The sequence below is a fragment of the Oncorhynchus mykiss genome, chromosome 28, assembly GCF_013265735.2.
Source record: "Oncorhynchus mykiss isolate Arlee chromosome 28, USDA_OmykA_1.1, whole genome shotgun sequence".
NCBI classification, from domain to species: domain Eukaryota; kingdom Metazoa; phylum Chordata; class Actinopteri; order Salmoniformes; family Salmonidae; genus Oncorhynchus; species Oncorhynchus mykiss.
In genome coordinates, this window is record NC_048592.1 from 26,243,586 (window position 1) to 26,267,495 (window position 23,910).

Genomic DNA, 23,910 nt, shown 5'->3' on the forward strand with positions numbered 1-23,910 from the left:
CTGAATGGTTAAGGAAAGGGTTAAGGTTTGAGAGAGGCTTAAAAAAAATGTTCTATCCCTGGATTCAAACATGCAAAACCTTTGGAATAAGAGGCAGATGTTAACTCTTATGCGCTATCTCCGTCCACAACAACCTAGCAAAACCGCACTCGGGTGACCTGGCTGAGAATAACGGCAAACAGCATTTCTTCCCCCCTCGACTTTATCTATCCCCCATCCTCTCTTTTTCCCAATGTGGAACATAGAGCAGGAACAATCAAGGATCGTCCTCCTCCTCCTCCATCCTTCACCCCCCTTCTTCCTCTCTTCCTCCTGTATTTTCTTCCTCAATATGCAGGCCAGAGCCTGCCCAACCTGCAGGGCCGAGCAGAGCTCCCTGCCTCCTCTGTTCCCCTCTGGAGGGGACCAAACACACAGTGGTCTGTTTCATGCTCCCAGCACACCATCACGGTTTAATGCTTCAACAGACTGACTACTGACATCAGCCTCATAGCAACGCCTGCACATCCTCCACATAAACACACACCAATTCACAGCAGCACGCTGCCTTTAAACTGCTGAGGATTAATTATGAGACAGACAATCAATCAATCAAATGTATTTATATAGCCCTTCTTACATCAGTTGATGTCACAAAGTGCTGTACAGAAACCCAGCCTAAAACCCCCAAAAACAAGCAATGCAGGTGTAGAAGCACGGTGGCTAGGAAAAACAGCCACACACTCACACATGCTCACACACACACACACACACACACACACACACACACACACACACACACACACACACACACACACACACACACACACACACACACACACACACACACACACACACACACACTAATCATAACTAATTAATTAACTAATCATGTGGGGACACACAATTGATTTCCATTCAAAATCCTATTTTCCCTAACCCTTACCCTAACCCTTACCCTAAACCTAACCCTAACCCTTACCCTAAACCTAACCCTAACCCTTAACCCTAGACCTAACCCTAACCCTAAACCTAACCCTAACCCTAACCCTTACCCTAACACTAAAATTAACCTAACCTTAACTCCAAAACCTAACCTAAACCCTGACCCAACCCTAGACCCTGACCCAACCCCTAACCCAAATTCTAACCCCACACCCCCTACAAATAGCCTTTTTCCTTGTGGGGACTAACTAAATGTCCCGAGTTGGTCAAAATTATTGTGGGGACTTGTGATCCCACAAGTATAGTTAAACATGTCCACTTGTGTAGGCCAACACACACACACACAGACACACAAACAAACAAACACACACACAGACACACACACACACACACACGCATCAATGCAGAGCTCACAGACTTTCAACTGCTGAAGGATTCAGACAGAGACACTAGGGCGATTCCACTCCAGCTGTTTTTCAGAATTATGTGGCAATTCTCATTTAGGAACTTCATTGGGGGAAAGGATGTTTAACATGCTTTTACATATGCATCACATTTTTGAGGGGGAAAATCACGACGAAAGTCGCCATTTTAGGCCCTTTTAATAACGATACATGTAATACCCTATGATCTGTGAACCGTACACTATACAGACAACATCTTGGTGTCAATATACTCTCTGTTTTGTGCACTAAAATATGGAGTATGTCCAGATCCTGAAAAAAAAATGCCACATTAATTTATTCAACATTAAAGATATTAAAGCTGCGATATGTAACTTGTTGGGCGACCCAACAAAATCCACATAGAAATGTGTGTTATAGATCTGTTTTTCTCATTGAAAGCAAGTCTAAGAAGCGATAGATCTGTTCTATGTGCGATATTTCTATGCGTCCCATTCTTAAGTTTCATTTTTGCGTCTTTCGGTTTTGAACACCAGCATCAAACAGCTGAAAATACAATATTTTTTGTTATGTAAAATATATTTCACAGCGGTTTAGATGGTACAATGATTCTCTACACTAAACTTACTTGTTTTGTCACATAAACTGAAATTAGGTGAACTATTAGAATTTTAGCAACCAAAACTACCCTTTTTGGTTTAGTTTATTTTAAGACATGTTTTGAACAATACACTATACAAGTACATCACATTTCCAGAGTTGGTTATGTACTAGTTCTGAAGGTATGATACATTTTATGAGCACCATCAATCAATACAGTGAAGAGGAAATTGATTCTAAGGAAACTCCCTCTGCTGGTGATTTGCTGACTGTGCGATCCTAAATAAGGGCTATGAAGACCTATAATGTCAATTTCTATGCATAAAATGGGTCATATCACTAAAAGTACCAGAGAGCTCATTCTCTAAATGTGATATTTATATGGAGTTGGTCCCCCCTTTGCTGCTATAACAGCCTCAACTCTTCTGGGAAGGTTTTCCACTAGATGTTGGAACATTGCAGCGGGGATTTGCTTCCATTCAGCCAAAAGAGCATTAATGAGGTTGGTCAATGCTCTTGGGCGATCAGGCCTAATCCCAAAGGTGTTTGATGGAGTTGAGGTCAGGGCTTATGCAGGTCAGTCAAGTTCTTCCACACCGATCTCGACAAACCATTTCTGTATGGACCTTGATATGTGCACAGGGGTATTGTCCAGTGGTGTAAAGTACTTAAGTAAAAATACGTTAAAGTACTACTTAAGTAGTTTTTTTTGAGTTTCTGTACTTTACTTTACTATTTATATTTTTGCCAACTTTTACTTTTACTTCACTACATTCCTAAACAAAATAATGTACTTTTTACTCCATACATTTTCCCCGACAGCCAAAAGTATTCATTAAATTTTGACAGGAAAATGGTCCATTTCACACACTTATCAAGAGAACATCCGGGGTCATCCCTAATGCCTCTGATCTGGCAGACTCACTAAACACACTTTTACTGACGTCATTTTCTATTAAGGTATCTTTAACTTTACTCAAGTATGACAATTGAGAACTTTACCCACTACTGGGATTGTCATGCTGGAACAGGAAAGGGCCTTCCCCAAACTGTTGCCACAAAGTCGGAAGTTGCCACAAAATCGTCTAGAATGTCATTGTATGCTGTAATGTTAAGATTTCCCTTCACTGTTACTAAGGGGCCTAGCCGAACCATTAAAAACAGCCCCAGACCATTATTCCTCTTCCACCAAACTTTACAGTTGACACTAAGCATTCGGGCAGGTTGCATTCTCCTGGCATCTCCAAACCCAGATTTTTCCGTCGGACTGCCAGATGGTGAACGCGTTTCTACCAACAGTGTCACCAGAAAAGCGCCATCACACCTCCTCCTCCATGCTTTACAGCGGGAACCACACATGCAGAGATGATTCATTCACCTACTCTGCATCTCACAAAGACACAGCGGTTGGAACCAAAATCTCAAAGCACAGATTTCACAGAGTTCATTCCTCGTGTTTCTTGGCCCAAGCAAGTCTCTTATATTATTGGTGTACTTTAGTAGTGGTTTCTTTGCAGCAATGAAAGCCTGATTCAAACACTCTCCTCTGAACAGTCGATGTTGAGATGTGTCTGTTTCTTGAACTCTGTGAAGCATTTATTTGGGCAGGTAACTCTAATGAACTTATGCTCTGCAGCAGAGGTAACTCTGGGTCTTCCTTCCCTGTTGCGGTCCTCTGAGAGCCAGATTCATCATAGCGTTTGATGGTTTTTGCGACTGCTCTAAATGAAACTTCCAAAGTTCTTGACATTTTCAGAATTGACTGACCATGTCGTAAAGTAATGATGGATTGTCATTTCTCTTTTCTTGTTTGAGCTGTTCTTGCCATAATATGGACTTGTGGTGTGGCTGTTTGGCCCTGTCCGGGAGTATCATCGGATGGGGCCACAGTGTCTCCTGACCCCTCCTGTCTCAGCCTCAGTATTTATGCTGCAGTAGTTTATGTGTCGGGGGGCTAGGGTCAGTCGGTTATATTTGGAGTATTTCTCCTGTCTTATCCGGTGTCCTGTGTGAATTTAAGTGTGCTCTCTCTAATTCTCTCTTTCTTTCTCTCTCTTGGAGGACCTGAGCCCGAGGACCATGCCTCAGGACTACCTGGCATGATGACTCCTTGCTGTCCCCAGTCCACCTGGCCGTGCTGCTGCTCCAGTTTCAACTGTTCTGCCTGCAGCTATGGAACCCTGACCTGTTCACCGACGTGCTACCTGTCCCAGACCTGCTGTTTTCAACTCTCTAGAGACAGCAGGAGCAATAGAGATACTCTCAATGATCGGCTATGAAAAGCCAACTGACATTTACTCCTGAGGTGCTGACTTGTTGCACCCTCGACAACTACTGTGATTATTATTATTTGACCATGCTGGTCATTTATGAACATTTGAACATTTTGGCCATGTTCTGTTATAATCTCCACCCAGCACAGACAGAAGAGGACTGGCCACCCCTCATAGCCTGGTTCCTCTCTAGGTTTCTTCCTAGGTTTTTGCCTTTCTAGGGAGTTTTTCCTAGCCACCTGCTTCTACATTGCAGGTGTTTGGGGTTTTAGGCTGTGTTTCTGTACAGCACTTTGATATATCAGCTGATGTAAGAAGGGCTATATAAATAAATTTGATTTTGATTTGACTTGTTATTTTTCCAAATAGGGCTATCTTCTGTATACCACCCATACCTTATCACAACACAACTAGTTGGCTCAAACTCATTAAGGAAAGAAATTCCACAAATTAACTTTTAACAAGGCACACCTGTTAATTGAAACGCATTCCAGGTGACTACCTCATAAAGCTGGTTGAGAGAATGCCAAGAGTGTGCAAAGCTGTCATCAAGGGACTAAGTGGTGGCTACCTTGAGAATCTAAAATATATTTTAATTTGTTTACCACTTTTTTGGTTACTACATGATTCCATATGGGTTATTTCTTGATTTTGATGTCTTCACTATTATTCTACAATGTAGAAAATAGTAAAAAATAAAGAAAAACCCTGCAATGAGTAGGTGTGTCCAAACTTTTGACTGGTACTGTACATGTCAGTTGTTTTTCTCTAGGATGCCCACAGGCCTCACAACACTTGTCTTAAGGTCCCCCGGAACCAATTGGAAAAGTGAATGGAAGAACAGTGCATTGTGAAAGTATTCAGACCCCTGGACTTACAGCCTTATTCTAAAATGTATTACATCGTTTTTTCCCCTCATCAATCTATACACAATACCACATTTGGACAATTTATACACTTCAAGCTTGGGAATTTTCTCTCATTCTTCTTTGCAGATCCTCTCAAGCTGTCAGGTTGGATGGAACGTAGCTGCACAGCTATTTCACTTTTCCCCATTATGGCAAAGTGAAAACAGGTTTTTAGAAATGTTAGCAAATGTATTCAAAATAATAAACTGAAATACCTTATTTACATAAGAACTCTGACCCTTTGCTATGAGACTTGAAATTGAGCTCAGGTGCATTCTGTTTCCATTGATCATCCTTAAGATGTTTCTACAACTTGATTGGAGTCCACTTGTGGTAAATTCAATGGATTGAACATGATTTGGAAAGACACACACCTGTCTACATAAGATCCCACAGTTGACAGTGCATGTCAGAGCAAAAACCAAGCCATGAGGTCAGAGGAATTGTCTGGGGAAGGATACCAAAACATTTCTGGAGCATTGAAAGTCCCCAAGAATAGAGTTGCTTCCATCATCCTTAAATGCAAGAAGTTTGGAACCACCAAGACTCTTCCTAGACTTGGCCACCCGGCCAAACTGAGCAATCGGGGGAGAAGGGCATTGGTCAGGGAGGTAACCAAGAACCTGATGGTCACTCTGACGTGGCTCTAGAGATCCTCTATGGAGATGGGAGAAACTTCCAGAACGTCAACCATCTCTGCAGCCCTTCACCTATCAGTCCTTTATGGTAGAGTGGCCTGACGATAGACACTCCTCATTAAAAGACACATGACAACCTGCTTGGAGTTTGCCAAAAGGCACCTAAAGACTCTCAGACCATGAGAAACAAGATTCTCTGGTCTGATGAAACCAAGATTGAACTCTCTGGCCTGAATGCCAAGCGTCACGTCTGGAGGAAACCGGGCACCATCCCTACGGTGAAACATGGTGGCAGCATCATGCTGTGGAGATGTTTTTCAGCGGCAGGGACTGGGAGACTAGTCAGGATCAAGGCAAAGATTAATGGAGGAAGGTACAGAGAGATCCTTGATTCAAACCTGATCCAGAGCGCTCAGGAACTCAGACTAGGGTGAAGGTTCACATTCCAACAGGACAACGACATTAAGCACATTGCCAAAACAATGCAGGAGTGGCTTTGGGACAAGTCTCTGAATGTCCTTGAGTGGCCAAGCCAGAGCCTGGACTTGAACCCGATCAAACATCTCTGAAGAGACCCGAAAAGGGCTGTTTAGCAACACTTCCCATCCAACCTGACAGAGCTTGAGAGGATCTGCAGAGAAGAATGGCAGAAACTCCCCAAATACAGGTATGCCAAGCTTGTAGCGTCATACCCAAGAACACTTGATTCTGTAATCACTGCCAAACGTGCTTCAACAAAGTACTGTGTAAAGGGTCTGAATACCCTATTTGCTTTGCCATTATGGGTCATTGTGTGGAGATTGATGAGGAGAAAAAACAATTTAATACATTTTAAAATAAGGCTCTAACGTAACAAAATGTGAAAAAAGTCAAGGGGTCTGAATATTTTCCCGAAGCCACTGTATATGGAGACTGTTTAGTTCCGAAAATAAGGGGTTAAATGCATGTAAAAGAAATAATCTAAAAACATTTCCTGATCTTTCTTCTATCTCTAAGATATAGGACAGATATATCAGAACAAACTTCCTTTAGATTTTTTTGTGGAATATCTTTTGTTCAATGCGTTTGTATCGGCTAATAGCAGTGAAGCCAAAATGTTAATTTTTCATCAAATATATGTGATTTGGGGATACTTCAATGGGTCTTCAAATTCTAAATCAAACGGCTAAATGATCCTTGGTATGACTTTCTACAAACAATTCCATATAGCTTAGCCTCAAAGCACGTGGTTGTTGACTATCTCTGAGTCGTCAGCTGGTCCACAGTGTTGTGCCATTGTTCCAGTGGAGGGACAAAGTATCTGTCTGCATTTAACCTCTGGGCTGAGAGCAGTGTGTAGGGCAGCATATTCACGGTCACTATTAGCATGTCATTAGCCCCAGTAAGAGGTGACATTGAGCCACAGAGTGTGTGTAGTTCAAATCAAATCACATTTTATTGGTCGCATACACATGATTTGCAGATAATGCAAGTGTACGCAAGTGTAGCGAAATGCTTTTGCTTCTAGTTCCGACAGTGCAGCCATATCTAACAAGTAATCAAACAATTCCCCAACAACTACCTAATACACACAAATTTAAAGGGATGGAATAAGAATATGGACATGTAAATATATGGCTGAGCGATGGCTGAGCGATGGCCGTGCAGCATAGGCAAGGATCAATAGATGGTTTTTGGTATTTTATTAGGATCCCCATCAGCTGTTGCAAAAGCAGCATCTACTCTTCCTGGGGTCCACACAAAAAATGAAACATAATACAGAATGACATAATACAGAACATCATTAGACAGAACAGAACTACATGCATTTTTAAAAAGGCACACGTAGCCTACTGTAACGACTCTCCTCTTCTTCTGACAAGGAGTAAGAGAGGTCGGTCCAATGTGCAGCGTGGTAAGTGTCCATTTTAATATATAAAACTGAACACTACAAAAATACACAATAACAACGTGAATGGACAAACGAAAATCGAAACAGTCCCCGTATGGTACAAATACACAGGAAACAATCACCCACAACTCAAAAGTGAAACCAGGCTACCTAAGTATGGTTCTCAATCAGGGACAACGATTGACAGCTGCCTCTGATTGAGAACCATACCAGGTCAAACACAGAAATCCCAAAACATAGAAAAAGGAACATAGACAACCCACCCAACTCACGCCCTGACCATACTAAAACAAAGACAACAGAACTTAAGGTCAGAACGTGACACCTACAAGGTATAGTATAAGGTATGTACATATGAGATGAGTAATGTAGGATGTGTTAAAATTACTAAAGTGGATTTGTTTACAGTGACTAGTGATCCATTTATTAAAGTTGCCAGCGATTTGAATCTCTATGTAGGCAGCAGCCTCTCTGAGTTAGTGAGTGCTGTTTAGCATTGTGATAGAAGCTGTTTTTCAGTCTCTTGGTCCCATCTTTGATGCACCTGTACTGACTGTGCCATCTGGATGGTAGAGGGGTGAACAGGCAGTGGCTCAGGTGGTTGTTGTCCTTGATGATCTTTTTGGCCTTCCTCTGACATCGGGTGGTGTAGGTGTCCTGGAGGGCAGGTAGTTTGCCCCCGGTGATGTGTTGTGCAGACCGCACCCCCCTCTGGAGAGCCTTGCGGTTGAGGGTGGTGCAGTTGCCGTACCAGCATGTGATACAGCCAGAAAGGATTCTCTCGATTGTACATCTGTAAAAGTTTGTCAGGGTTTTAGGTGACAAGCCAAATGTCTTCAGCCTCCTGAAGTTAAAGAGGCACTGTTGCGCCTTCTTTACCACACTGTCTGTATGGGTGGACCATTTCAGTTTGTCTGTGATATGTACGCTGAGGAACTTAAAACTTCCGCCTTCTCCACTACTCTCCCTTCGATGTGGATAGGAGGGTGCTCCCTCTGCTGAGAGGTTGTTTTACTGACACCACACTCCGAGTGCGCTCACCTCCTCCTTGCAGGCTGTCTCTTCGTTGTTGGTAATCAAGCCCACTACTGTTGTGTCGTCTGCAAACTTGATGATTGAGTTGGAGGCGTACATGGCCACGCAGTCATGGGTGAACAGGGAGTACAGGGCTGAGCACACACCCTTCTGGGGCCACAGTGTTGAGTGTCAGCGAAGTGGAGATGTTGTTTCCTACTTCACCACCTGGGGCGGCCCGTCAGAAAGTCCAAGACCCAATTGTACAGGGCGGGGTTGAGACCCAGGGCTTCCAGCTTAATGATGAGCTTGTAGGGTACTATGGTGTTGAATGCTGAGCTGTATGCAATGAACAGCATTCTTACATAGGTATTCCTCTTGTCCAGATGGGATAGGGCAGTGTGCAGTGTGATGGTGATTGCATCATCTGTGGACCTGTTGGGGCGGAATGCAAACTGAAGTGGGTCTAGGGTGGCTGGTAAGGTGAAGGTGATATGATCCTTGACAAGTCTGTCAAAGCACTTCATGATGACAGAAGTGAGTGCTATGGGGCGGTAGTCATTTAGTTCAGTTATCATTGCCTTCTCGGGAACAGGAACAATGGAGGCTATCTTGAAGCATTTGGGGACAGCAGACTCAGATAGGGATTGATAGAATATGTCTGTAAACACACCAGCCAGCTGGTCTGCGCATGCTCTGAGAACGCGGCTAGGGATGCCGTCTAGGCCAGCAGCCTTGCGAGGGTCAACACGTTTAAATGTCTGACTCAGGTCGGCCACGGAGAAGGGGGAGGGCCGTGATGGTGGCACTGTATTATCCTCAAAGTGGGCAAAGAAGTTGTTTAACTTGTCTGGGAGCAAGACATCAATGTCCTCGAAATGGCTGGTTTTGTTTTTGTAGTCCGTGATTTCCTGTAGTCCTTGTCACATACGTCTCATGTCTGAGCCGTTGAATTGCGACTCCACTTTGTCCCTATACCAACATTTTGCTGGTTTGATTGCCTTGCGGAGGAAATAACATCACTGTTTAAATTCGGCCATATTCCCAGTCCTCTTTCCATGGTTAAATGCAGTGATTCGCGTTTTCAGTTTTGCGCGAATGCCGCCTCCACAGTTTCTGGTTAGGGTAGGTTTTAATAGTCACATTTGGTACAACATCTCCAATGCACTTCCTTATAAACTCACTCACTGTGTCAGCTTATAGCTCAATGTTATTCTCTGAGGCTGCCCGGAACATTTCCCAGTTCGCGTGATCAAAACAATCTTGAAGAGCGTAGATTCCGATTGGTCAGACCAACGTTGAATGGTTCTAGTCACGGGTAAATCCCGTTTGAGCTTCTGCCTATAAGACGGTAGGAGCAAGATGGAGTTGTGGTCGGATTAACCAAAGGGAGGGCAATGGAGGGCCTTGTATGCTTCGCGGAAGTTAGAGTAGCAGTGATCAAGTGTATTGCCTCCACGAGTGCTGCAATCAATATACTGATAGAATTTAGGTAGCCTTGTTCTCAAATTTGCTTTGTTAAAATCCCCAGCTACAATAAATGCAGCCTCAGGATATATGGTTTCCAGTTTACATAGAGTCCAGTGAAGTTCTTTGAGGGTCATCGTGGTATCTGCTTGAGGGTGTATATACACAGCTGTGATGATAACTGACAATAATTCTCTTGGGGGATAATATGACCGGAATTTGAGTGTAAGGAATTCTAAGTCGGGTGAAAAGAAGGACTTGAGATCCTGTATGTTGCTATGATTACATCATGTGTTGTTAATCATGAAGCATACACCCCTGCCCTTCTTCTTCCCAGAGAGGTGTTTATCTCTGTCGGCGCGACGTATGAAGAAGCCCGGTGGCTGAACCGACTCCGACAACGTATCCCAAGAGAGCCATGTTTCCATGAAACAGAAAATGTTACAATCTCTGATGTCTCTCTGGAAGGCAACCCTTGTTCTAATTTCATCTACCTTGTTGTCAAGAGACTGGACATTGGAGAGTAGTATACTCGGAAGCGGTGGGCGGTGTGCACGCCTACGGAGCCTGACCAGGAGGCTGCTCCATCTTCTCCATCTGCCTCTTCTGCGGCGGCGTTGTTTTGGGTCGGCTTCTGGGATTAGATCCAATGTCCTGGGTGGTGGTCTGAACAAATTATTAGCTTCGGGAATGTTGTATTCCTAGATCGTAATGTTGGTAAGTTGACGTCGCTCTTATATCCAATAGATCTTCTCGGCTGTATGTAATAACACTTAAGATTTTCTGGGCTAACAATGTAAGAAATAATAAAACACAAAATACTGCATGGCTTCCTAAGTACTCGAAGCGAGGCGACCATCTCTGTTGGCGCCATCTTGCTTTATGCTTCACGCCACACACACACACACAAACACACACACAAGCGTGTGCAAGTGTGCATGCACACACACAAACACATATGCAAACTCAAAAGCATGCACACATATACACGCACACACACATGCTTGCACGTACACACCCACACATGCGTGTGAGAACACACCGCATCACCACCACCAAGGCTACTATCTCAGCTAGGGGGCGCTATCCTGAAATGCTGAAAACTAAATTAAGCCTACCAGACTCTCTTGATTAAAGTGACAGTCAGTGAATAAAATAAGGGCTTGAAGAACGGCACAAAAACATCAAAGACAAGGTTGCATCAAGGGTCTTTGGAATACCAGAGATGTCTCAGGGCTAAACAACATAGGCCAGACACCCAATGTCAGCTTTGATGAATCAAGGTCTGAAGTCCTGTCTGTCGATCAGTTAGTTAAATGATATATGTCATCCTGTCAGAGACAAAACAATCATTAAGCCATCATGAGGGTGATTTAAAGGAGGGGCAGGGTGTGTGTGTGTGTGTGTGTGTGTGTGTGTGTGTGTGTGTGTGTGTGTGTGTGTGTGTGTGTGTGTGTGTGTGTGTGTGTGTGTGTGTGTGTGTGTGTGTGTGTGTGTTTGGTCTAACTTTACTATCCTTCCGAGCTCTAAAAGTCCTCACAAGGGTAGTAAAACCAGAACAATTCTATCGATTGGGGACATTTCGCCAGTCCCCAAAAGGAAAAGGCTATTTTAGGCTTAGGGGTTAGGTTTAATGTTAGGGTTACAATTAGGGTTAGGGTTAGAATTAGGGTAAGGGGTTACGATTAGGGTTAGGTTTAAGTTCAGTTTTAGGGGTTAGGGAAAATAGCATTTTGAATGGGAATGCATTTTTTGGTGTCTTTGTGTATGTGTGTGTGTGTGTGTGTGTGTCAAATCAAATCAAATTGTATTGATCACATACACATGGTTAGCAGATGTTAATGCGAGTGTAGCGAAATTCTTGTGCTTCTAGTTCCGACCATGTAGTAATATCTCACAAGTAATCTAACAATTTCACAAAAACGACCTTATACACATGTGTAAAGGCATGAATAAGAATATGTACATATAAATATATGGATGAGCGATGGCCGAATGGCATAGGCAAGATGCAGTAGATGGTATAGAGTACAGTATATACATATGAGATGAGTAATGTAGGGTATGTAAACATTATATAAAGTGGCATTTTTTAAAGTGACTAGTGATATATTTATTACATCCAATTTTTTATTATTAAATTGGCTAGAGATTTGAGTCAGTGTGTTGGCAGCAGCCACTCAATGTTAGTGATGGCTGTTTAACAATCTGACGGCCTTGAGATAGAAGCTGTTTTTCAGTCTCTCGGTCCCAGCTTTGATGCACCTGTACTGACCTCGCCTTCTGGATGATAGCAGAGTGAACAGGCAGTGGCTCGGGTGGTTGTTGTCCTTGATGATCTTTTCGCCTTCCTGTGACATCGGGTGATGTAGGTGTCCTGGAGGTCAGGTAGCTTGCCCCTGGTGATGCGTTGTGCAGACCGCACCACCCTCTGGAGAGCCTTACGGTTGTTGGCGGAGCAGTTGCCGTACCAGGCGGTGATACAGCCCGACAGGATGCTCTCGATTGTGCATCTGTAAAAGTTTGTGAGTGATTTTGGTGACAAGCCAAATTTCTTCAGCCTCCCGAGGGGGTGTGTGTGTGTGTGTGTGTGTGTGTGTGTGTGTGTGTGTGTGTGTGTGTGTGTGTGTGTGTGTGTGTGTGCGTGCATACGTGTGAGCGGGTGGGCGCATGTGCCGTGGAATGATGCAAGCAAAATAATTTCCTCCACTCACAGTAAACACAGTGGAAATCTGTGATGATTATCAGGCATGACAAGGTGCACTTTGCATGACATAAGTCTTACAGAGTAGGCTAGTAACACTGTAAATACCCACTTAAGTATGATTTATTGATATGTGTTTTTACTAGGTATGTAATGGAAAGTGAAATCCATAAGAGCTCTGCTAACCCGCTGCTAATGACTAATCTGCTTATCCTATCTTCTGACAATGCCCCTTCCAATCAAAACTAAGAAGCTACCGACTGTCTCAATAGTATTTACTATCTGCATTCCGTTTTCTCCTTTCCTCCACAATCACTGATCTGACAAAACATGACAGGTCTAAGCAACATGGTGGAAAACTATCCAGTCCCTTCACCAACCAGCTAATGAATAAGGCCAGGAGTTTTCCCTGTCCCCACACCCTGACCTGACTAGGAAAAACACAAGGCCCTGATGATGACAAACAAAAATACTATGAAAGCAAAGGCACCCATTAACAGTATTGAGATGCAGCCACCAGCTCATCTAACCACTCTTCCAACTCTCCTCTCTCTCTCCCAGAGTGAATCACAATGATGGACTGGGCGTAAGACCTTGAGCCAGTCTTAGCCAATACATTAGTCTGATCAAGCCCACAGTCCTTAAAGTCCCTCCAGGGGAAGAAAGAATGATCGGGAAGAAATGTCACAGGTCAGATGCAACATTCAGCTGTCTCATAATTGGGAGACATACTATAAATCTAAATGGTGGCTACATTACTGAGCTCTTTAATATGCCAGACCAAGATGTTATTTATGTTAGCATAGAGGGTACAGAGATAAGACTGATATAAACTCCCTCGCGATCTTTCTCTCTCTCTCTCTCTGTTAGTCTTTCTCTCTCCCTCTCTGTTAGTCTTTCTCTCTCGCTCATCCTCTTCTCTTTCTTTCTCTCTCACTCTCTCTGTTGCAGTCTCTCTCCTCCTTTCTTTCATGTCCTCTCCTCTCACCCCTCATTCTCTCTCCCACAATCTCTCTCTCTCTCTCTGTCTCTCTCTCTCTGTCTCTCTCTCTCTGTCTCTCTCTCTCTCTCTCTCTCTCGCAGACTAGAGTTATTGTTATTTATTTACCTTTATTTCAACAGGGAAGTCATATTGAGTCTTTTAGAAATGAGCCCTGCACATTTGTAAGGTCCACAGCAGCACAAAAAAAGAAAGAAAACACATTCTGTAACAAGAAGACAGATTTGTTCTCAACACAATGGATAAGACTTTCAGAAGACTGGCATTAATTCTGCCCATTGATTTATATGGTATGGATAATCAATTTGATTAGGACTGTCCCATTAGCACAGGGACCTCCCAAGTTTATGATGTATGGCTTAGTGACCCTGACACTTTCATCACATTTACATCCCCCTCTACTCATGTTAATACAGGTACTTTTCAATCACTTCACAATCACATTTGTGACCTGTTTCAGGGAGCTAGGTGTATGTCGCACATCACTACTTCGTAGGAGAGGCATTTGGATGTACTATGTTTTTTAAATCAAAATTTGTTTTTTTTGTTAGAAATGCCTTCTGGAACGTGAACTTTCATGTGCCTTAATAACAAACTTGTATGCCATCTGTAAATACAAATAAAATTGTTAAATTACGAGCTTAGGTGGTTTAGCCATGGAAAAAGACAGGAAGCTTCCCGCTAGCGATGATTGGCAGAGACAATAGATGGGCTGGACATGCCGAGAGATGAGTTTGGATTTGTCTGCCATGTAGCATGCTTCTGTCTACAACATGAGCTGTCAAGTAGGTATAGATAATCCTTGCTACCGCGTCTTTCTTTAAAGATACAACGTTAACCATGGAGAACTGCAAAAGTGTTGCTACTGCTTTCAACAACAATGCTGCTGTAACGACTTCCGCCAAAGTTGGTTCCTCTCCTTGTTCGGGTGGCGTTCGGCGTCACTGGTCTTCTAGCCATCATTGATCCATTTTTCATTTGTTTTGTCTTGTCTTGTCACACACCTGGTTTCAATTCCATCATTATATGTTGTGTATTTAACACAACGCCGTTGTAACACAGTTTTTTCTCTCCTGCGCCTGAATTCTCTGCCGTCAGTACGCCCATACAGATATAATGTTTGACTAAAACATAATAATTTCAAACCATGTTTACATTTGGATATGATCACGTTTCTCTCTATCATGCGTGGGAATATTTGGGAACAGATTCCTTAAATTAAAATCACTTGTAGCTGATTTCCTGGTCTTTTTAGTCAAATGTGTCCAACAATAAAAAATATTAAAATAAAAAAAAAATTGTGGGAGGGCTCAGAAAACTTGGGAGGTATATAAAACCACCCATGGGCCAAATTCGGCCTGTGGGCCATCAATTGGGGATCCCTGGATTAGGATATCAGCCAAAGACTAAATATAATGTATTTTTAAGAGGGTGTGAATGATGCTGAATAGGTGTAGACATAGAAGAGCTCAAAAGTAGGGTTACAAGTTTATCAACTTTCAAAGCAGAATTACTTTCCCGTGGTTCCTCAACTGCAGTGTATGAAATACCATTTTGTAGCTCTACTTTTATCCAATGTAAAAAACACAATTTCCGATTTTGCAACATAAGACCGAATCGAGGTTGTCTGTCACATTTTAGCAATCACATGACTTGTTTTTGTAATCACATCACGACTCATTTTAACAATCACAATCACATAGTGATTAACTTTAGCATTAGGCTATGGATTAAGCATAGTGGTAAAGACGTCTTTGGGAAAAAAGTGCTTGAACACATAGTAGTATGGGAAGAAAGTACATACTGTACTATTACTTCTATAATACTAATACTACTGTAAACTATGGGTATCAGTGTATATTGTATACTGTATGTGCCAATAGCCTACAATATTATTGCAATTGTCCTGCATTGCACCACATTGTCTCTTGAATATTCAGGACTGTATCTGTAGTAGCTTGAACAGTGTTGCATTAAAACACAGTTGACAGAACAGTGAGTCACTCAAGTCTCCTGCACCTTACTGATGTAAAGTGCCATCTTGCATGGACATTCTTCTGCCCTTATATCATTGTAAATTAGTATTTTATTTATGTGTTTATTTAACCTTTATTTAACGAGGCAAGTCAGTTAAGAACAAATTCTTCTTTACAATGATGGCCTACCCCGGCCAAACCCGGATGACGCTGGGCCAATTGTGCGCCGCCCTATTGTACTCCTAATCACGGCCGGCTGTGATACAGCCTGGATTCAAACCAGAGTGTCTCTAGTGATACCTCTAGCACTGAGATTCAGTGCCTTACACCGTTACGCCACTCGGGAGCCCCCAATAGCAGTAAATAGTGGGCCTGTACATAAAACAAATGTATTGCTCCCTCTGGTAGCTGACTATTGTAAACTCAGCAGAAAAAGAAATGTCCTCTCACTGTCAACTGCCTTTATTTTCAGCAAACTTAACATGTGTAAATATTTGTATGAACATTACAAGATTTAACAACTGAGACATAAACTGAACCAGTTCCACAGACACGTGACTAACAGAAATTGAATAATGTGTCCCTGAACAAAGGGGGGTCAAAATCAAAAGTAACAGTGTCTGGTGTGGTCACCAGCTGCATTAAGTACTGCAATGCATCTCTTCCTCGTGGACTGCACCAGATTTGCCAGTTCTTGCTGTGAGATGTTACCCCACTCTTCCACCAAGGCACCTGCAAGTTCTCAGACATTTCTGGGGGGGAATGGCCCTAGCCCTCACCCTCTGATCCAACTGGTCCCAGACGTGCTCAATGGGATTGAGATCTGGGCTCTTCGCTGGCCATGGCAGAACACTGACATTCCTGTCTGGCAGGAAATCACGCACAGAACAATCAGTATGGCTGGTGACATTGTCATTCTGGAGGGTTATGTCAGGATGAGCCTGCAGGAAGGGTACTACATGAGGGAGGAGGATGTCTTCCCTCTAACGCACAGCGTTGAGATTGCCTGCAATGACAACAAGCTCAGATGCTGTAACACACCGCCCCAGACCATGACGGACCCTCAACCTCCAAATCGATCCTGCTCCAGAGTACAGGCGTCAGTGTAACGCTCATTCCTTCGACGATAAACGCGAATCCGACCATCACCCCTGGTGAGACAAAACCGCGACTCGTCAGTGAAGAGCACTTTTTGCCAGTCCTGTCTGGTCCAGCGACGGTGGGTTTGTGCCCAGAGGAAACATTGTTGCCGGTGATGTCTGGTGAGGACCTGCCTTACAACAGGCCTACAAGCCCTCAGTCCAGCCTCTCTCAGCCTATTGCGGACAGTCTGAGCACTGATGGAGGGATTGTGCATTCCTGGTGTAACTCGGGCAGTTGTTGTTGCCATCCTGTACTGTCTGCCTGTAGCGCTGTCTTAGGTGCCTCACAGTACGGACATTGCAATTTATTGCCCTGGCCACATCTGCAGTCCTCATGCCTCTTTGCAGCACACAGATGAGCAGGGACCCTGGGCATCTTTCTTTTGGTGTTTTTCAGAGTCAGTAGAAATGCCTCTCTAGTGTCCTAAGTTTTCATAACTGTGACCTTAATTGTCTACCGTCTGTAAGCTGTTTGCGTCTTAGTGACCGTTCCACAGATGCATGTTCATTAATTGTTTTACGGTTCATTGAACAAGCATGGGAAGAGTGTTTTAACCCTTTACAATGAAGATCTGCAAAGTTATTTGGATTTTTACGAATTATCTTTGAAAGACAGGGTCCTGAAAAAGGGACTTCTCTTTTTTTGCTGGGTTTATATACAACAAGATCTCACAGTTGGACAAATTTGACTTCAGATTCTGACATTTATCCACATTTCTCCTAAAGTAAAATTTCGAAGTTACTCCAAATGTCAAATTTCAAAGTTGTTTTTGACACCCTGAGTAGCCAGGGTTGAGCCGCCTGGCAAGGCGCCTCACGGCTGGTTTAATGTAGGCTTTAATCACGAATGGTTAAGTTAAGGGTTAAGGTTTGGGATAGGTTTAAATTAAGTTTAGGCATTAAGTTAAGGGTCAAGGTTTGGGATAGAGTTAAATTAAGTTTAAGCATTAGGTTAAGGGTCAAGGCTTGGGACAGGGTTAAATTAAGTTTAGGCATTAAGTTACGGGTCAAGGTTTGGGATATGTTTAAATTAAGTTTAGGTATTAAGTTAAGGGTCAAGGTTTGGGATAGGGTTTAATTCAGTTTAGGCATTAAGTTAAGGTTTGGGATAGGGTTAAATTCAGTTTAGGCATTAAGTTAAGGTTTGGGATAGGGTTAAATTCAGTTTAGGCATTAAGTTAAGGTTTGGGATAGGGTTAAATTCAGTTTAGGCATTAAGTTAAGGTTTGGGATAGGGTTAAATTCAGTTTAGGCATTAAGTTAAGGTTTGGGATAGGGTTAAATTCAGTTTAGGCATTAAGTTAAGGTTTGGGATAGGGTTAAATTCAGTTTAGGCATTAAGTTACGGGTCAAGGTTTGGGATATGTTTAAATTAAGTTTAGGTATTAAGTTAAGGGTCAAGGTTTGGGATAGGGTTTAATTCAGTTTAGGCATTAAGTTAAGGTTTGGGATAGGGTTAAATTCAGTTTAGGCATTAAGTTACGGGTCAAGGTTTGGGATATGTTTAAATTAAGTTTAGGTATTAAGTTAAGGGTCAAGGTTTGGGATAGGGTTAAATTCAGTTTAGGCATTAAGTTAAGGTTTGGGACAGGGTTAAATTCAGTTTAGGCATTAAGTTAAGGTTTGGGATAGGGTTTAATTCAGTTTAGGCATTAAGTTAAGGTTTGGGATAGGGTTAAATTCAGTTTAGGCATTAAGTTAAGGTTTGGGATAGGGTTAAATTCAGTTTAGGCATTAAGTTAAGGTTTGGGATAGGGTTTAATTCAGTTTAGGCATTAAGTTAAGGTTTGGGATAGGGTTAAATTCAGTTTAGGCATTAAGTTAAGGTTTGGGACAGGGTTAAATTCAGTTTAGGCATTAAGTTAAGGTTTGGGATAGGGTTAAATTCAGTTTAGGCATTAAGTTACGGGTCAAGGTTTGGGATATGTTTAAATTAAGTTTAGGTATTAAGTTAAGGGTCAAGGTTTGGGATAGGGTTAAATTCAGTTTAGGCATTAAGTTAAGGTTTGGGACAGGGTTAAATTCAGTTTAGGCATTAAGTTAAGGTTTGGGATAGGGTTTAATTCAGTTTAGGCATTAAGTTAAGGTTTGGGATAGGGTTTAATTCAGTTTAGGCATTAAGTTAAGGTTTGGGATAGGGTTAAATTCAGTTTAGGCATTAAGTTAAGGTTTGGGATAGGGTTAAATTCAGTTTAGGCATTAAGTTAAGGTTTGGGATAGGGTTAAATTCAGTTTAGGCATTAAGTTAAGGTTTGGGATAGGGTTTAATTCAGTTTAGGCATTAAGTTAAGGTTTGGGATAGGGTTAAAATAAAAAACAAATATCTAGCACTGGGATTAAACCTGCGACCCTCGGAGACAGAGCTCAGTGCTTACCCAAGCCTACTTGATGGTAATAGTGCTCACTGTTGCCCCTACAGGAGGGTTTTGAAGACATCTCTCGATGTCTTCGGGACCTGGCTGGCCTATATACTGTAACTATGTGATTGCTTTCTCACTGTGCTGGAGTCTGGACTGGGAACCAGCATTGTGTGGTAACTAACCCAACAAGATCTCATAGTTTCCCTTCAAAATGTGATGTATTATGGATGAACCTCAATTTCTGCGTGGTTCCAGGTTTAAACAGAAACAACTCAAAGGGTTAAGGTTAGGTATTAATTACGAGTGGTTAAGGTTAGGTATTAATTACCAGTGGTTAAGGTTAGGTATTAATTACGAGTGGTTAAGGTTAGGTATTAATTACCAGTGGTTAAGGTTAGGTATTAATTACGAGTGGTTAAGGTTAGGTATTAATTACCAGTGGTTAAGGTTAGGTATTAATTACGAGTGGTTAAGGTTAGGTATTAATTCTGAGTGGTTAAGGTTAGGTATTAATTACGAGTGGTTAAGGTTAGGTATTAATTACGAGTGGTTAAGGTTAGGTATTAATTACCAGTGGTTAAGGTTAGGTATTAATTACGAGTGGTTAATGTTAGGTATTAATTACCAGTGGTTAAGGTTAGGTATTCATTACCAGTGGTTAAGGTTAGGTATTAATTACCAGTGGTTAAGGTTAGGTATTAATTACGAGTGGTTAAGGTTAGGTATTAATTACCAGTGGTTAAGGTTAGGTATTAATTACCAGTGGTTAAGGTTAGGTATTAATTACCAGTGGTTAAGGTTAGGTATTAATTCTGAGTGGTTAAGGTTAGGTATTAATTCTGAGTGGTTAAGGTTAGGTATTAATTACGAGTGGTTAAGGTTAGGTATTAATTACCAGTGGTTAAGGTTAGGTATTAATTACGAGTGGTTAAGGTTAGGTATTAATTCTGAGTGGTTAAGGTTAGGTATTAATTACGAGTGGTTAAGGTTAGGTATTAATTACGAGTGGTTAAGGTTAGGTATTAATTACCAGTGGTTAAGGTTAGGTATTAATTACGAGTGGTTAATGTTAGGTATTAATTACCAGTGGTTAAGGTTAGGTATTCATTACCAGTGGTTAAGGTTAGGTATTAATTACCAGTGGTTAAGGTTAGGTATTAATTACGAGTGGTTAAGGTTAGGTATTAATTACCAGTGGTTAAGGTTAGGTATTAATTACCAGTGGTTAAGGTTAGGTATTAATTACCAGTGGTTAAGGTTAGGTATTAATTCTGAGTGGTTAAGGTTAGGTATTAATTCTGAGTGGTTAAGGTTAGGTATTAATTACGAGTGGTTAAGGTTAGGGCTACGGTTTTGGGAAGGCTTAGTCTTACTACAGCGGGCGAAATCAGGGTCACACAGAGTGTTTCTTGGTAGTCTTAAACAAATCTACTTTGTAACAACAGTATATACCTGCCAATACCATATCATATATAGAGTTGAAATCTATTCAATTTTGAGTTTGCAGAAGACTGAAATATAACAAAACCGCTTAAAAATCATGTTTTTTAATTTAAATTAAATTTTATTTATTTATTAATTGACCTCCCGTGTGGCGCAGTGGTCTAGGGCTGCAGAGCCAGCTGTGCCACCAGAGACTCTGGGATCGCGCCCAGTCTCTATCGCAGCCGGCTGCGACTGGGAGGTCAATGGGGCGACGCACAATTGGCCTAGATTCGTCCGGGTTAGGGAGGGTTTGGCCGGTAGGGATATCCTTGTCTCATTGCACACTAGCGACTCCTTTGGCGGGCCAGGCGCAGTGCACGCTAACCAGGTCGCCAGGTGCATGGTGTTTCCTCCGACACATTGGTGCGGCTGGCTTCCGGGTTGGATGCAAGCAGTGCGGCGGCTTGGTTGGGTTGTGTTTCGGAGGACCTTCGTCTCTCCCGAGCCCGTATGGGAGTTGTAGCGATGAGACAAGATAGTAACTACTAACAATTGGATACCACGAAATTAGGGAGAAAAGGGGGTAAAATAAAAAAATACTAAATATGAATAATATTAATAACATTCCACCCAAGAGGCCACTAGAGGGCGATTTGGTCATTTGATTGCAGTAAAGGGCTACAACAAAATTATTAAAACAACATGCCAATTTTCTATCAACTATCATCATGTAGTCTCAAGGCTTGCTAAAGCATTGTGAACTGTGGTGGCTCAGTGGTCTGAGCATCACAAGTTTGCATCCAGTGCCCAGTTTATTTCTAGTGATCAGGCTGAACTAACCACCATGGGTACATCCCAAATGGCACCTTATTCCCTATATAGTACACTACGTTTGACCAGCATGGTAAATTCCTGGGAAGGCAGACATATAATCAGCTGTGCTCTACCGTGCTGTGTACTGGGCATGCTGAATTCTCATTTTTAACCGTTTCTATGAAAAGAGCTGGAAGAACACAGTCAGTGTGTGTGAGTGCTTGGGGTGGGGGGATAATGTGTGTGAGTGTACGCGCCTGTGTGCAGTATCACCTTTGCATGGTTATGCTGGTAAAGTGATCGTTTGGCTAGCAGGAGTTTCTAGTGAATGACCAGAGAGAGAGAGAGAGAGAGAGAGAGAGAGAGAGAGAGGGGAGAGAGAGAGAGAGAGAGAGAGATGGAAATGAGAGAGAGAGCGCGCAAGAAAGAGAGAGAGGGGTGGCGGTCTGAGGTTTCACTGCAAGGATAATTATTAGACTGGTGGAAAGGCAGAGCAGCGTGGGACACTCAGACATGAAGGATATGCATGATCACTACTGGCTATAAGTAGCCTAGACACTGATGACACAGATTACAATAAAAAGTCAATAATGGGTTATTTTGAGTTAGTGTTTTTGACATCCAAGGTTCCACTTGAAAGTGAGATGTTCTGTTACACTACAAAATATTTTGAGTAGGCTACAAATTGTAAAGGACCAGATATGGCATGTTTAATATAGCCTACAGTTTCTGAGGGGGTGACAAGTAATGCTGGAGCACAATATATATATATATCAGTTGAACCTGAAAACCTAAGTAGTCTAATCTATTTGCAGGGGAAGCAGAGTTTGGGGTGCTGCAAAGAACATGTTATTGGAACATACTTTTAATCTGAACTGACTACTTACAAGCCTACCTATCTTATTCTCTGAACTGTAAACAATCTACAGTTGCTTAGCCTATTATCAAGGGCTCAGGTGTTACAGTAACCATCTATTTCAAACACAAATAAAGTTATGATCTCCTTGAACGCAAAGTAAATTCGATGCACAAAGCAGCATTATAGTGATAGACACAGTACCCTACCTGATATTTCTGATTGAGGCACTCCGTTCAGACTGAATCCCTTGCCATTGTAGAACTGTCGGATATCCGAACAACTCTGAGCTTTTCCGCTCCCCATATCCCCGAATCCCGGGACCGTCAGCGCGCAAATCAACAGAGCCATAAACACGGGGAAATCCATCCTACACTATTACCGTCACACGGCCAAGTGCAAATCCGAAAGAGGGGTGTAGTTTGATTGAGCTAAGTCCTAAAGAACGGGATTCATCTACTGCCAGCCGTTTGTCCAAACTCCTCTGTTACGTTGGGCTTCGCTACTGTCGCTCTCCTGTTGGTTCGCTGCGCCCCGTTTCTGCGCAGTGCTGCACGGGAAGCGTGTGTGTGTGGAGGGGGAGAGCAGTCCGGTTTCTTCTCAGGGCACCTCGAGGGGCTTTTTGGTTTCAATGTAGATACATCAACCACTGTATCAATTTCACACAATTTATCTGCACCTCTGGGAAGACAATTCGGTAAACACTGTGCAGTCACCTGAGGAAAGGCAATATAAACATATTTAGCAGACAAATCATGAATCTACAAAATTCCAGAAAATTAACAGGTGAACATTAACGAAAAAGAACGTCTCTGTACGGTATTACCGGAGATGGCAGTTGTTAGCAGATGAGTGAGTGGTAAAACGGCGGTAAAGGTAATGATGCTCTCCCAGCGCTGCTACTCGGTTGAATGAGGAGGAGGCGGAGAGAGAGAGAGAGCCAGAGAGAGAGAAGGGGGTGGACATAATGTAAGAGACAAGAACAAATGGGCAAAGAGAAATATGAGAGAGAGAGAGAGAGAGAGGCTATAGCTGTTCCTTTGGACACAAATCTCACTCACCTGTCTAGTCTAATTTGGTTAATTAGATATATACATTTTGTTTTTAGGGATGTTTACACAGTATACGATCTTTTGAATAATTTAATGCATCACTGAAAATACCTTATCATGTGGACTTATCCATACCTTATTTCTAAAGGAATGTGTACAATGTGTCTTGACAGCTTGAAGGCCTCAGGTGTCACAGGTGGATCAGCAGCTGCCCTCAGGTACCAGTCCACCAATCATCGGCTAGCGTCCGTGTGCATGCGCCTATCTGTGTCATCACTCCTCAAGGTGCAATTACAGACTGGGAGCATGCTGCTACCTGCCCAAACACTGTCTATCTGTTCTGTACCCTTCTGACTGTCTCCCTTGTCTTTGCTGTGTGTGTGTGTGTGTGTGTGTGTGTGTGTGTGTGTGTGTGTGTGTGTGTGTGTGTGTGTGTGTGTGTGTGTGTGTGTGTGTGTGTGTG

At 42.5% G+C, this 23,910-nt stretch overlaps 1 protein-coding gene across 1 annotated transcript in view; it reads right to left on the bottom strand.

Annotated features, from left to right (window-relative positions):
• LOC110508193 (glypican-1) overlaps positions 1 to 23,319 on the bottom strand; it is a 136,478-nt gene extending 113,159 nt beyond the window's left edge. Inside the window, exons 1-2 of the mRNA XM_036965987.1 lie at positions 23,222 to 23,319; positions 22,605 to 23,111 (exon numbers count right to left, since the gene is read on the bottom strand). Of these exons, the coding sequence (XP_036821882.1) occupies positions 22,605 to 22,764 (160 nt within the window). The 5' untranslated portion in view covers positions 22,765 to 23,111; positions 23,222 to 23,319. The remainder of the gene's footprint in view (positions 1 to 22,604; positions 23,112 to 23,221) is intronic.
• Between the last annotated feature and the right edge of the window lie 591 nt (positions 23,320 to 23,910).